General features: G+C 44.2%; 1 protein-coding gene across 4 annotated transcripts in view; it reads right to left on the reverse strand.

Moving 5' to 3' along the window:
• PHKA1 (phosphorylase kinase regulatory subunit alpha 1) overlaps nt 1-13,470 on the reverse strand; it is a 1,063,236-nt gene that overhangs the window by 266,052 nt on the left and 783,714 nt on the right. For all 4 annotated transcript variants that reach the window (XM_078663812.1, XM_078663811.1, XM_078663813.1 and 1 more), the window contains 2 exons: nt 7,593-7,694; nt 4,521-4,636 (listed from right to left, as the gene is read on the reverse strand). In XM_078663812.1, coding sequence (XP_078519938.1) covers nt 4,521-4,636; nt 7,593-7,694 — 218 coding nt within the window. The remainder of the gene's footprint in view (nt 1-4,520; nt 4,637-7,592; nt 7,695-13,470) is intronic.

Here is a 13,470-nt window from a genome sequence, read left to right on the forward strand (position 1 = left end):
TACCTGCACTCAATCGTGACTAAAGAGTCACCATTGCTAACCCCGGGGGCCAACACTGGGGGGAATATTTCAACTCATTTGTCTTCCCCATAGTTCCAGGTTCCATTCCGTACTCTTATCTATCCGAATTCTTCTCAGTCTACATTCCACTGCCACAGACCACTCATTCAGGTCCGACAGCCATTTCTGCCTCGGAGGGAACGTGGGAGTTATCCAGTGCATCGCGAAGCGTCTCCCGCCAATACTAGCCCCAAAAGAGCAATAATTTACCTTATTTCCCCCATGTTTGTGGGAGCAGCAAAAGCCCATCCAGGCAGTGGCGTATAGTCCTTTTTAAATTGTGACCAGTAACTTCGTGGAGTATCTGCACAACTCCAACTTAGTAAGTCTCAAACCGTCAGCAGTTCCATGTCATATGGAGAAAGTAGGATGAGGACCCACTACGTAAACGTATTCTATGCAACTGCTGTGGTGTGAGGTACACTTGGTGAAGGTAATAAAACTCCATGAGTTTAAATAGTGCATTACTAGAGGTTTCACCTGGGCACAGGCACTTTTCCACTGGGCACCTGTGAGGGGGTCCCCCAGGTCCTCTGATCAACTGTAGCAAGCAGGCCCCATATCTAAGTACTTGTCACCCTCCAGAGTCATGTATGGTCAAGAAATGAGACCTCTGTTTGCACCTGGAACCAATTTGAAGCAAAGCATATGGGATTCCTCCGGAAAGGTCAAACAGATCCCACAGGCTGTGCAGGAAAGCTTGGCACACTAGAGAAACTGTCCCAGTGCTACCTGGAATAGTGTGGTCCCCTTCAACATAGTAATGAAGGTGCCATTCAAGTATAATTCCCCTGCGCTTTGGCAGCCGTCGGCTAGCCACTGAGTCATATCATTCAGCGACTGTATTTGTTGGAAAGGCTTCAGCCACCAGAGGGAGAAGCCGGGCACACACTGCTTTTCGCAAGACCAGTATCCCCAGACCATCTCCATCTGTCTCACAGTGTTGGGGCAGTCCACTGGCCCTGCAGTACTGCACATCAGGAGCCTGGGGATATCACCAACATCCAGCAAGCCAGCCAGCGGACGCTTTTCTCTAATAGTGCCATCTGCGCACCACAACGCCGTGTACAGCAGGTGTCTCGTCATATAATAGAGTTTTAAATCCGAGAGCCCAACTCTGCCCTCTTCAGGGTCCAGTTTCAGGAAGTCTAGCTTGACCCTGCTCCTCCTGTCTGCTCATACCAAGGAAACCAGAAGGCTATTGAGTTCCGTGAACATAGTCCTCAGCTGATCGCAAAATAATTCTGCATTGTGTAGACAGCAAGGCAAAAGCACTATTTTGCTTAGGGCCACCCTGCCCATGAATGAGACCGGTGTATCCCAGAACCGAACGGAGGCTGGTAAACTGTTGATCGCCCTCCTCATATTAAGATCATACTGGGGTCCCATGCCCTGCGCGATCTGCATACCCAGGTACTGGAAACTCCCCGTCCCCAAGGGAAGCCCCACCTCAACAAGCTCAGCCTCCGAACATCCCACCAGGCCTGCCAATGGGAATAGCACTGTCTTGTGCCTATTAATACACAAGCTGGATGCTCTACCAAAGTCCTCAAACATGCTCAGCAATACCGGTATTGAGTGCCCCGGACTGCAAAAGTAGAGGAGAGTGTTGTCACTATACATCGACACAGTATGCATTGTGATTCTGATGCACATACCGCCCCCCTATTTCCCCCAGGTCTGGTCGTAGACGCACAGCCAGGAGCTCCATTGCCAGGGCAAAGAGGAGCAGGGATAGGGGTCATCCTTGCCTTGTACCCCTCTATACATGCAAAACTTAGGACATCATCCCTCCCGTCTGCACTTGCGCCATAGACTTGACATAGAGAAGGTGCACCCATGGCTAGTGTTCCGGACGGAAACACTCCCGTATGCCTTAATACCTCCCAAAGGTTCTCCCAATCCAGGGTATTGAACGCTTTCTCAATGTCCAGCACCACAAGCACTGCTTTCCAAATCCATTCCCTGACCAAGTGCATCATCTGGGACAGGCGTTGAAGATTCATATGGGTACCCCTGCCTGGCATGAACCCACATTGATCATCCTCCACCAGACTTGGCACAACATGTCGCAGCCTTGTGGCTATTATATTGCAAAGGAGCTTTGTATGCTTGTTCAGCATTGTTGAATGGCTTGTATTATCTCAGGTAAAACTGTGTGCTTGTTGGACAACATAACCATTGGAACTGTGCAAGACTGATTCCATGAACAGCATTCGGATATGTTTGTCGAAGTCCTGCTAGCTCACAGTGCACCATCTGTACCCCTAACCTTACAAGGTAACAAATGGATGTGCAACCTCAGTACATGACTATCCTGACTTCCCAAGGAAATCGTGGTACTAGATCTAGAACCCTTTTGCTTAGTTACTTATGCATACCCAAAAAGCTACACAAGAAATTCACAGTAAAGTGTTTCATTATTTATTGAAGCATTGTGATTCTTGAGTCAAATACTTTCGCTGCAATGATCAATAGGAGGAAACAGAATAATGTGATTAGCATTACTAGAATGGTGAAAAAGATTAACAGTTTAACCATTTGGCTGATTATATAAGATATATGCTTTCATACAAGTACTGTAATATATTTTACTCCTTCCTAGCGCATCCCAACCTATCTTGTCTAGGCTGCCCATCTTGGTGGAGAGCTGGGTAGCATCCGTCGATGAGGTAAACAGGAATCAGCTGGGCTGGAATTCTGACATGTTGGTGACCCCTCTGAGACAGCTCTCTCTAAACAAAGGGCTCATGTTGTATATATAATAACATCATCCCTATTACCAAGCCAAAGGCCCAGTCAGGTTGCTATTACTTATCTATTGTGATAGCTCTGTCGCCGAGCTGCCAAAACAAACAACAACATTTTGCATGATTAACTTAGCCCTTGTATATTATTTTCAAGGTGCTTGATATTGTGCTTTTGAAGTGGAAGTGTAAGCAAAGCTGACTTCGAACAATATTATCCCGTATGTGCACGCAAATTAATTTGTGTCAAATATCATTGTGTTTAGGGAGAGAAGGGAACTTAAGCATGTAAAATGGCATTTCTATCTGGCCCTAATGTTACCACTTGACAGCATGGAGAGTGGCCTATAGGATCCTGGGTCTCCCGGGTCTTTTTTCCGGCCTAGGGATCATTAAAATGAGTTCTTCACGCATAGGAGCTGGTAACATGCTGGGCGCCTAGACTCTAGGAGTGTCTCCAATAGCCAGCAAAAGCATGGGAACCAGCAAACTTGAATATGTCTGATAATATTCTACCAGAAGGCATCTAGAGATTTAAAGTGCTAGTGAGCACCTCTGAAAGCCTGTACATTGCCAATTGTTTACTGAAAGTATTATAAAGTTACACCCTCACAAAACTATAATGTAGCATATTAACTACACTGCTGCCTAAATCTGCCTACAATGCAGAAAAAGGAGAACTGAAAGGCTTAGTTTTAAAAGAGTTTAAAAAAAACATACCTTTAAGAGAGACAGAGACTTCCAATCCTTTGATGCTCAGTAGTGTCTCTTAGGGCAGGTTCTTTTTCTCAAAGAGGTACAATTGAATCATGATCATTGAATTGTTATCACAAAAGACCAAGAGAAAAATAGGGGATGCAGGAGGGTTATTTATGACTACAAAATAGATAACTAAAACGCATAACTACTAATACAAGTCATTGGGCATCATATAGTCCACACTGGCATTCGATGGTGAGTGCATGCTGCATCTGCAGTTATGATGGGCTGGTGAGGTTGCTCAAAACCCTCGCCCAGCTTATCTTGCACCATACCCAGAAATCACCCAGGTCTGTGTCAAACAGTAAGGCATCTGGAAAAGGGGAATGATGGGATTTACAGTATGAGATTTTAATCAATTACCAAGTACAGATATAGATGGTTTATCCATTTTCATTCATGTGGTTGCCACAATTGAATTTGGTACAACTAAAGGCTTACCCTTTTCCCTCAACCGGATACAGTCACATATTTATACTTTGGTAAACCATTCTTGCTTCTTAATTGTCCAAGACCAGAGCAAGATGTTATGAAATCATTTGGTGGAACAATATAATTACGTCAACCTATTGAGCCTATACACTTCATTTCAATGCCTATATATTGTTAAGCGTTACTGTTATAGATAGACAATAAAGAGTGGTCAACGCACAACAACAAACTCCCTCCTTTAGTGCTCCGACCCCTCAACTGCAGAGACCTGCTCTCAACAAAAGACATAAATACATGGATGAACTAACTCTCTTTTACATCCAACAAACAAAATTTAAAGTATTTTGTTTTTGAAGATTCAAATTCCTGGCTCTCATTGTGCTTGGAACCAACGGATAATATAGGAGGTGCGTCAAATACATGACCCTAGCAGAAGAAAAGATTCATCACCTCACTCATATTGCGATGTAATACCTCAATTCCTCTAGTTAGGTAACATTATATTGAAAGAACCATGATCACCTGTTTCATTTCGCTCTTCAGCTTGCTGATTCCAGCTCGTTCAGTTTTTGTTGCTCCTACTGCTCCCAACTCATGGATGGAAATTGCAGGGCTAATAGCAGAATCAACAGAACGCACTGAAGAAAAGGAACACAAAAACAGTAAGTGTTCTGAACTACAAGGAGCAGACAAAACCGTTTAAGGTTCACAACACAATTCAAAATTATTGTCTTCTTTCTAATCAAATCTAGTAGACAAGGTTTGGCCCCGGGATCGGAGAGGAGGGCATCCAATGTACCAGGACTAGCAAGTGGAGTGATCAAAAACATGGCACTGGTGTTTGCAGACATTAAAGATTTAGAGGTTGACAGAGAGCAATGTTGGACGAGTGTATGGTCAGGGCAAGTTGATGGAACCGGTATTCAAATCTGTCCAATGTCTTCTGTATACTCACACAGACCACATACCTTTAAATACACCACATCTACTTTACTAAGAACATCCTGAGACTGTTTTTTCAGTTCACCTCATGAATAAGATCACCTACCCTGCAGGCACTCCTTCCCCCCAACACCCCCTCAAGTCCTCCCTCCAGCCTGAGTGCCTGCAACCTGAGCACTATCAAAATGGCTTTCAAAGGCTATCTTTTCTCACTTCAGAGCACCTTCTATGGCCTCCCGTTTTCAATGGCCAGCAGCCTCTTTAAAGGCCTCAACCTGCTGCGGAGTCTATGACAGCCCGTGAAACTTGTGGCATGCCTGGACCAGCTGTGGAACCAGATCAGAAATGGAGGATACTAGAGATGAGGGGCCCTTCTAGTGCAAACCTCATGACTTCTTGCCCGAGGAGAGTCGAACCCTACTTGTTTTTTAAGGTAAGTTTTGAAGTTACCTGAAATTTTTGAGCAGCAGTGAGACTGTTATCCAGAGTAGCCCTTGTGTTGGAGTAGGAATGGGACAGGTGCTTCAAGCACAACCTCTTATTATGTTTGGTGGTGTACAGCTCCCATTTCCTTTCCCAGACATCCTTTGGGTGCATGAGGAACATGGCACATGACAGAGTCATGATCAGAGCCGAGGCACCTGAGAGACATGTTGTGGGTTGTGAGTCCTGTAGCCACTTCCTTCATGGCTTGAATCATGTCATCTTCGGGGGAGAGGTCTTCCCTAGTGGATGTTCCTACATTTTTTAGAGCAGTTGTAAGACCAACAAAGTTGGGAGAAGAGCTCCTAATCTCTATTGAAACTACTGACCAACATATTAGCATAGTAATGCATTTTGTTATTAAAAGCTCATAAATATGACTAACTACCAAACCAAAATGGCTTCTAAATGTCAGCAGACGGGGAAACGGGTCTCTGGATTTTACCTGGCCAACGCTATATTTTTGACCTTACAAGAGGGGATTTTTTTGGGTTTGCTGTATTCCACTTTGTGCTCGTATATAAATACTACTTTTGTCATAAAAGCGATCATATGGCTGAGCATTCATTTATTGTGGTTGCTGGATGTGTACTGGGTCCTGTGCACTTGGAAACCTTACACCTAACTCCCCATGAGAAGCCTTGGACTGTTTGGCCCTTCGCCTGCACTACCACTGAGAGTCAAGTTCTGAAGGGTTAGTACTTGGCCCAGTTGTTCAAAGCTCATAATAAGTCAGGCCCCAGGACATAAGGAGTAAAACGCCTCAACCCCCACGGTTGGGTCTACTAGCTACTGCTTGCACCATGTACCTCTGAAGGAGCTTAAGCCACCTACTTCAGAAAACAGAGAACAATCGTACCAAGTAGCTCTTCAACATCGTCAAAAGGTCAACCAATTCGCAGCCTACAGCTCTATCTCCTACAATAAAGAGAACTGTGTTTTTTCCCTTTTCTTCAATAAAATGAAAATAAAGTCAAGCTTTTTCTATCATCTCCGAAATGGACCAACCTCATTGTACTAACTCCCAAAATCAGCAGAAGAATGCTCCTGTTCCAAAGAGGGAACATGTTCAAGAAACTCAAACTCTCATTGCACTTCAGAGATGCAAACCCTTCAAAAACTGTAAAAAGTGTTTGCTCCTCCTTCATCCCCTTCCAACTAAAGGTTATAAAGACAACACTGTCACCAAAAACGTGTACTAGATTGGCTAAAAATCACCAAATTCACCCCCTCCTCAAAACAATCAAATACTAACCCTGAGAATACTAACTTTCACCCTATCTTAACCCTCCTTCTTTTAGCAAAACTCCTAGTGAGCAGAGGGAAAAATCCTTTTTAGAGTCCTCCCAAAAATATAGGACTCAATCCCTCCCACTATCAGGCTAACCTTTTGCTAGTTGCTTTCAAACAACAACTGAAATCGCTACTCTTCCACCATCTATTACAATCTTGAATGAAGTCCGATCTCAACCTGTTCTTGGCTGCTACAAGTAACCCCCCCCCCCCCCAACACAGTTTTCCATATTTTTAATAGTACATCTTAAGACAGATCGCTGTTCCAATCTCTAAAGGAGTAGTGTACATATGCTAAATACATTATTCTGTTTTAACAATATACTTCTTATTTGTAGCGGTGTGTTATGAAAAGTGCTCTGCTGCCCTTTGTGTCTGGTTTGCACTATATAAATCTAGAACAGAATAACATAAAATAAATGGAGGTCCCCCTCTCATAGTTAAAGTATAACTGTGAGAAGCACCAATATTCAGTTTGAGGGGTCCAGAGTGCCAACAAACTGCCAAAAACAAAAATACAGAGGTATGTCAGAAACAAATGAAAAATGGTGGACACATCACAGCTGCTGAAGTATGTCAGATGTTCATACTTCTACAACATCACACTGAACTGATGGTAGCATGTAGGCTAAGTAATGCTTAGCTTTAAAATAAAAGAACAACTAAGCATGCTGATGCAGTAAGAGCTCAAAATAAAGGTCAGTTTCCCTGCACATACAAAACTCAATATGAAAAGACAATTGGAAACTATTTTCAACGATGACTTTTTACATGTTACTCAGCTGGCCTTCAAAGTGAACTGCTTGAGCTTAGAGTTCAGAGGCTCGGGAAAATGAAGGAATCAATCAAACTAGCAGTATACTTGAAAACACTTACCACTCCTTTCCACCCCAAACTCCTTGCCACTGAGAATGTGATGAAGAAGGTTCTTCATGTCAGAAGGGCTGAGGTTCATTAGGCTTTCAGTGGCCTCTTCAGCTATAAGTCAACCACAAACAGAGCTGTTATAAACACATTTCCATGAATGCTTCCTCTAACAGGTCTTCTTGGACATAACTACTACTTAAACATTGTTTCAAGGTTATGATTACCTCTTCTTACAGTTTTCCGTGGTCGTAATAACACGCCTTTTCGTTTGCAGGATCCATACGTTACATATTCTCAATGACTCTAAAGATTCCAATCCTCCAAATTATTAATGGCCTCTCCAACCATATTATCTTTGATGTGGCATTTTCATTTCATTCAGCATTACATCCAGCTTCTATGCCTACTCCTTTCTGGTACCTCTTTCATAACAGTGTGTCCACTTCAACACATCACTCACCACCACTGGACATATTTATCAACAGCATAGATCACAACCACTTGCCGAACAATACCAGCACAAATGCATTATATCACGCAATTACACATGCATCGTATAAAGGTCATATTGAGGGAAGGCATTCACATAATTCACTGTTTTGGGTTAAGAACATCAAGGTACATATGACTGACTCAAAACCATTTGAACATGCACGTTACACTTACATGCAAATAGGGCTTGCTCTTGGAGTGCTAACAGGTATTCACAAAACCTGAACTTGCATTCATAAAGGGATTTACAGATGCACCATATTACCTCATGATAGTGCAATATAACACGTCCACTAGTGAGGAGTGGGTGTTCTAGAGTGGTAATGACCTTGAAACCTTTTGGACATTGCACCAGAATGAAGTCAAGAAGCTTGAAGTATATGAAAACAAGTTACTTACCTGTAATTGTAGTTCTCCAGTATTGGAAGCTTTAATAATCCACATTATAATAATAATCCACATTTGTAAAGCGCACAATCACCCGTTAGGGTCTCTAGGCGCTGGGGGCCGTCGGGAAGATTAAGCAAGCTATTGCCCAGAGTCACATGGTGCTGGGCTAACCTGCCGCCGGCGCTGGGGATCGAACCGTGATCCCCAGATTCCAGCGTCAGTCGCCCTGGCCGCGGCGCCACACCTCTCCCTCTCCTTTTATAGATTCACATGCCTGAATCATTCCCCGTCGTCGAGACCGGAGTCTCCGGTACATAAAAAAGCAATGCTTAGTAGTATAGGAAACTGAAAACAGGCCTAGGCCTATTTCCTTTTTGCAACCTATATCCCTTGTTATATAAAAGAGACCAGACTTTTCGCTGTATATACTGCTGACGGTGGGGCTGAGATGAGGCGGAATAAGATGAATATCGTCCTTGCTGGTATCCTCCTCTGTAAGACGACTGGCCTCTACCCGTAGAGCCTCGAAAAGGAACTTTCCTATATTGTTGTGTTCCCAATGACTTAGCTGTATCAGTATCTTTTTTGATACTCTGCAGTGCCTCATCTATATGCTTGCCAAATAAATCCTCTCCGTTGAAAGGAAGGTCCAAGATCTTATTTTGGACCTCCGGTCTAAACGATTTGCCCTTAACCATCCTTGTCTGCGTAGTACCGCTGCTCCTCGCAGAGATCTGAATGCTGTGGTCGCTATGTCCATATCGCAATCTATGAGTTCAGCCGAAGTCCTCTCTCCCTCTTACAGAATCTTTCTGGCTTCCTGCCTATCCGTCTCTGGTCTGCGGTCTTCGTAAGGTGAAAGGTCGCACCACATTTGCCTATCGTACCAGCCCAGAATGGCCAGGGCATTCGCAGCTCTCACTAACAGGGCAGACATTGAGGAAAATCTCAGCATTGTCCAATCTTCTACCCTCTCTGTCTGGAGGTGTCGTAATAGGAACTGATGGATTTCTTGGTTTCTGCTCAGCCGCTTGGGTAATAACTGAGTCTGGCTTCGGGTGACCTAAAAGATAAGCTGGAGCATCTGTAGGCGCTTTATATTTTTTGTCCAGTCTGGCGAGCACTGGAGTCACTGTTGCTGGTGGGTCCATGACTTTCAGGCCTTCCTCCCATAGATGACTGACAATCGGTAAGGACCGAACTGTCTCACGATAAGGTTCATTGAAGTCATACAAGAAACATTCAGCTTTATCCGTTGACATGGTGAGTGCGAATCTGCTTGAGGCTCTCTCCATCAGGTTATGAAAACCACCGATGTCTTTGGGTGGAGAATCAACAGGCTTCGGAGAAGGAGAAGAAAGCGACGGAATGAGACTATAGTCCCACTCTCTGCTAGGGTCTGTGATCTCTCCTTACTCCTTGTCATCATCTGTGGTCCCTGGTTCCTGTTGAGATCTCGGTGGTGGAGATCTAGGAAGGGGCTCCGGTAAGATCTCTCGTCTACGCACTGGTGTACTTGGTACAGAGCGTGGTTGGGGCGCAGCCACTGGATCTTCCTTAGAGGCATGAGGTACAGGATATCTCCTCTTATAATCCTCTAGCATGAACTGTAGATATTTTGACAAAGAAGAAGGCACACTCGTCATCTCTTCTTGATACTCCTGGCGGTATTGATGCTGGGGACGTTCTTCATATTCGTCTTAAGAGTCCTCCTCTTGGTACTTCCCATGTAACTGCGACGGGCTACTAGCATAACCAAAAGGACCGCCATCATCTCCGTCCTCTTCTTGAGTCTTCCTTCTCCAAAAGGTGAGATGGTACCAGAGGCGTCACCTTACTTGAAGATGTCAGTTCCGGTGTAATTGTCCTCTTCCTGGCCAAAAATCTCTTTTCTGGGGTTTTTTCCCTCGTCGACGAGCCCGTCGTCGAGATCGCCGTCGAAACCGACGACATCATCGTCATCGTCACCGCTACCAGACGTTCCTGTTACTGTCGTCGATCCCGTGGTGACATGATCATAGCTGTAGTCGATGCCGTCGTTGCAACTGTCGTCGACGGTGGTACGGTCGACGGCGATAAAGCCTTTGAAGCAGCTTTTACCTCAGGTTTCGTCGACGATGCATATCTTTACAATTTCTGGAGGACAGCTTCTTGACCGTAATCTTGACCCTAGAGGGAGTTTTGTGGGCTCTGAGCTTGTTCTCTTGGCATGTTTTACCCCCAAAGCATGACCCTTTTTCTCCTTGCCTGAAGGAGATTTTGAGGGACTGCGCCCCGAAGACCCTGGGGTGGTCTTTTTAAGAGCCTTCTCAGGACTTTCCCCTGAGGTATGAGCCTGAGGAGATCTGCTCCTTTTCTGAGATTTCCTAGAAGAAGAAGACTCCTCCTCACTGTCACTAGATATGACTCCCTTCCTAGCTTTTAGCTTTTGAAGCCAGAGAAAAAGCCTTCCTTCACGATCCCTCAAAGTTTTATTGGAAAAGGTACAACATACTTTGCAATCCTTTGCCTGATGGTCTGGATAAAGGCAGTAAATGCAATCCTTATGAGGGTCGTCTGTATAGAGCCTTTTCGTAGAGCAGGTGGCACAAGCTCTAAATAATCATTTTTTCTCCTTGTCAGCCATGGTAGAAGTTGGAGAAATAGTATGTAGTAATCTAAATAATTAAATCTGAATAAGAAGAAACTCTCAAATCCAATCTAGATTGAGTAGAACTGAAGAGTTTGAGCAGAGCGCAAAGGAGACTCCCTAGCACAACGTGCGGTAGAAAATCTGAGGAGCAAAAGGTTCTCTCAGAAGGGTTCTAGAGGGTGAGGAGCTCTGATTGGTTCAGGGAAACGTTTGGTCTCTTTTACATAAGGGTTATGGGTTGCTAAAGGGAAATGGGCCTAGGCCTCTTCTCAGTTTGCTATACTACTAAGCATTGCTTTTTTATGTACCGGAGAATCCAGTCTCGACGACGGGGAATGATTCAGGCATGTGAATCTATGAAAGCTCCAATACTGGAGTAACCATTCTTTTATCAGTTTTAAATTCAGACCAACACATTTCCCACTGGATACAGTCATTAAACCCTGTGCAAGGCTGAAATAAATCCCCTAACGCAGAAACTGGGCTAAGAACACCCCAAACATAGATGGAAGTGTAGGAGAATGGGTTTCAAATATACAACTATAAACATAAAAACAGAGTGGTCAATCATCAAGTTCAAATATTGTGCAAATCCAATTTATGAGATAGTATTAATGGAGGAAGATGTGAAAAGATGTGTCATGTTACCTGCTGTCAGGGGCCTAGCTATCAACATCTGGTGCAGTAGCACTGAGAACCAAGGGCATAAGTGACCCTCTGGATCCCAAATGCAACTGAGATTTCATGACCAAGCTGCTACTAGATGGCCATTTTCCTTGCTTGCATTATGGACCAAATGACCTTGATACACCATAGATTCTGTTACACTTCTGTCTCAGCTGAAATTACCTCACATAATAATCGGCACTGAGGCAATATGAAATACAGGATAAGCTTATAAACCAAGAATACTTGGGCTGTAGAGAATACGTTTATTTCTGTTGTAACCCTCTTTCTAGTGGATACTCTATCTGATCACAGATTCCTTATTTAGTGACTTCTCCCTTGGCACCACACTGGTCCCAAAATCTGTGTAATATCTGCTGTGCACCGACAGAGGTTGCCATCGACCTCCCATTGCAACTCTAACTGGAGAGACAGGTTGACACAGATCCATATAAAGCCACCGCTGATACGGGCTGACAGTCACGCTTTCTCCACGACTTAACACCCAGATCTGAAGCTCTGCTTCTACCAATTTTGGTTTTTCACTTAATTCTCAAATTCTGGCAGTGTGCAGAGAGGCTGCACCCAAAGATGACAGGTTTCAAGCCATGTCATGTGCCTCGGAAGCAGATGTAGGGGTGGACACGACAATGTCTCCTTATGGTACTCCGAGACAAAACAGGACTCCAAGTCCTGCAATAAGTGTTCCCTGATGTACCTGGAGGCCATCAAGGAAAGAGAGACCAAGCTTGTGGTGGCAGAACACATGAAGTGAGGTCCACTGAGGTCACCCTGTCTAGGTACGGCTGAGGCGAAGTTTAAAGGCAAGTTGAGGAAGAAGTACAAGAAGCACATCTGAAGTTACAAGACATCCAGATGAGTCTGATCCAGTGGGAGAACACACAGTCAGTGGTTATGTCACCAGACTCTGTCTTCGGTATCCAAAACAGACCCAATGCTGAACTTGGAGCCGATAGGTTCCAAGTTCCTCAGGCCATCGCCAAATTTGCAGCAGGTTGCAGCCTATAATCAGGTTATGCTGCAGAGTTTTAAGTTCATTTTGGATATTTTTGGTGTGCATTCTGGACGCATGGACCTTTTGCAGTCTCAAGTCGAAATTCTGCTGGTGGGCCATACTCTGGCTTACAACAGATGAACTCCAAATGTGCAAAATTGAAGGGTTTAAGATTCGAGCAACATTTTCTTTTAAGCCACTTGCCCGGAGTACCATGCAGCAGTGGTGATGCTGACATTGTAATGCTCATGTGATATCATATACAGTTGTGGCTCTTTATTGGGTGGGAAATCACTTTGGGAACGCCAATGTACCGAGCAGTGTGTTGTAACAGAGGAGAGGAAGGCCACCCAGAAGATCACCGCTACCAATGTACATTATGATGAGAAGAGTAGATAACAATATGAGACATAACACAAATGTTGTTTAAATCACTGAAGCATCATTAAAAGAGTTTTGTAGAACAAGATATAGTATCTACTCAAACTCTCTTTGAAGCTTGCATAAACCAAAGGTGGTACTCTGAGACGTGCCTTAGAAAGCATTAATTCTAGAACTTCACGGCTATGATCTCTGGGGCGTGCACATAGGAAGAAGGATAGTGTTCCTGGGAAGTCACTGATCCTACTAATAGCGAACTGATAGCATGCTGAAAGTACAGTGGGAATCAATGCACTAACATACTGGTTCAG

This window comes from Lissotriton helveticus, chromosome 10 (genome assembly GCF_964261635.1).
Source record: "Lissotriton helveticus chromosome 10, aLisHel1.1, whole genome shotgun sequence".
NCBI classification, from domain to species: Eukaryota; Metazoa; Chordata; class Amphibia; order Caudata; family Salamandridae; genus Lissotriton; species Lissotriton helveticus.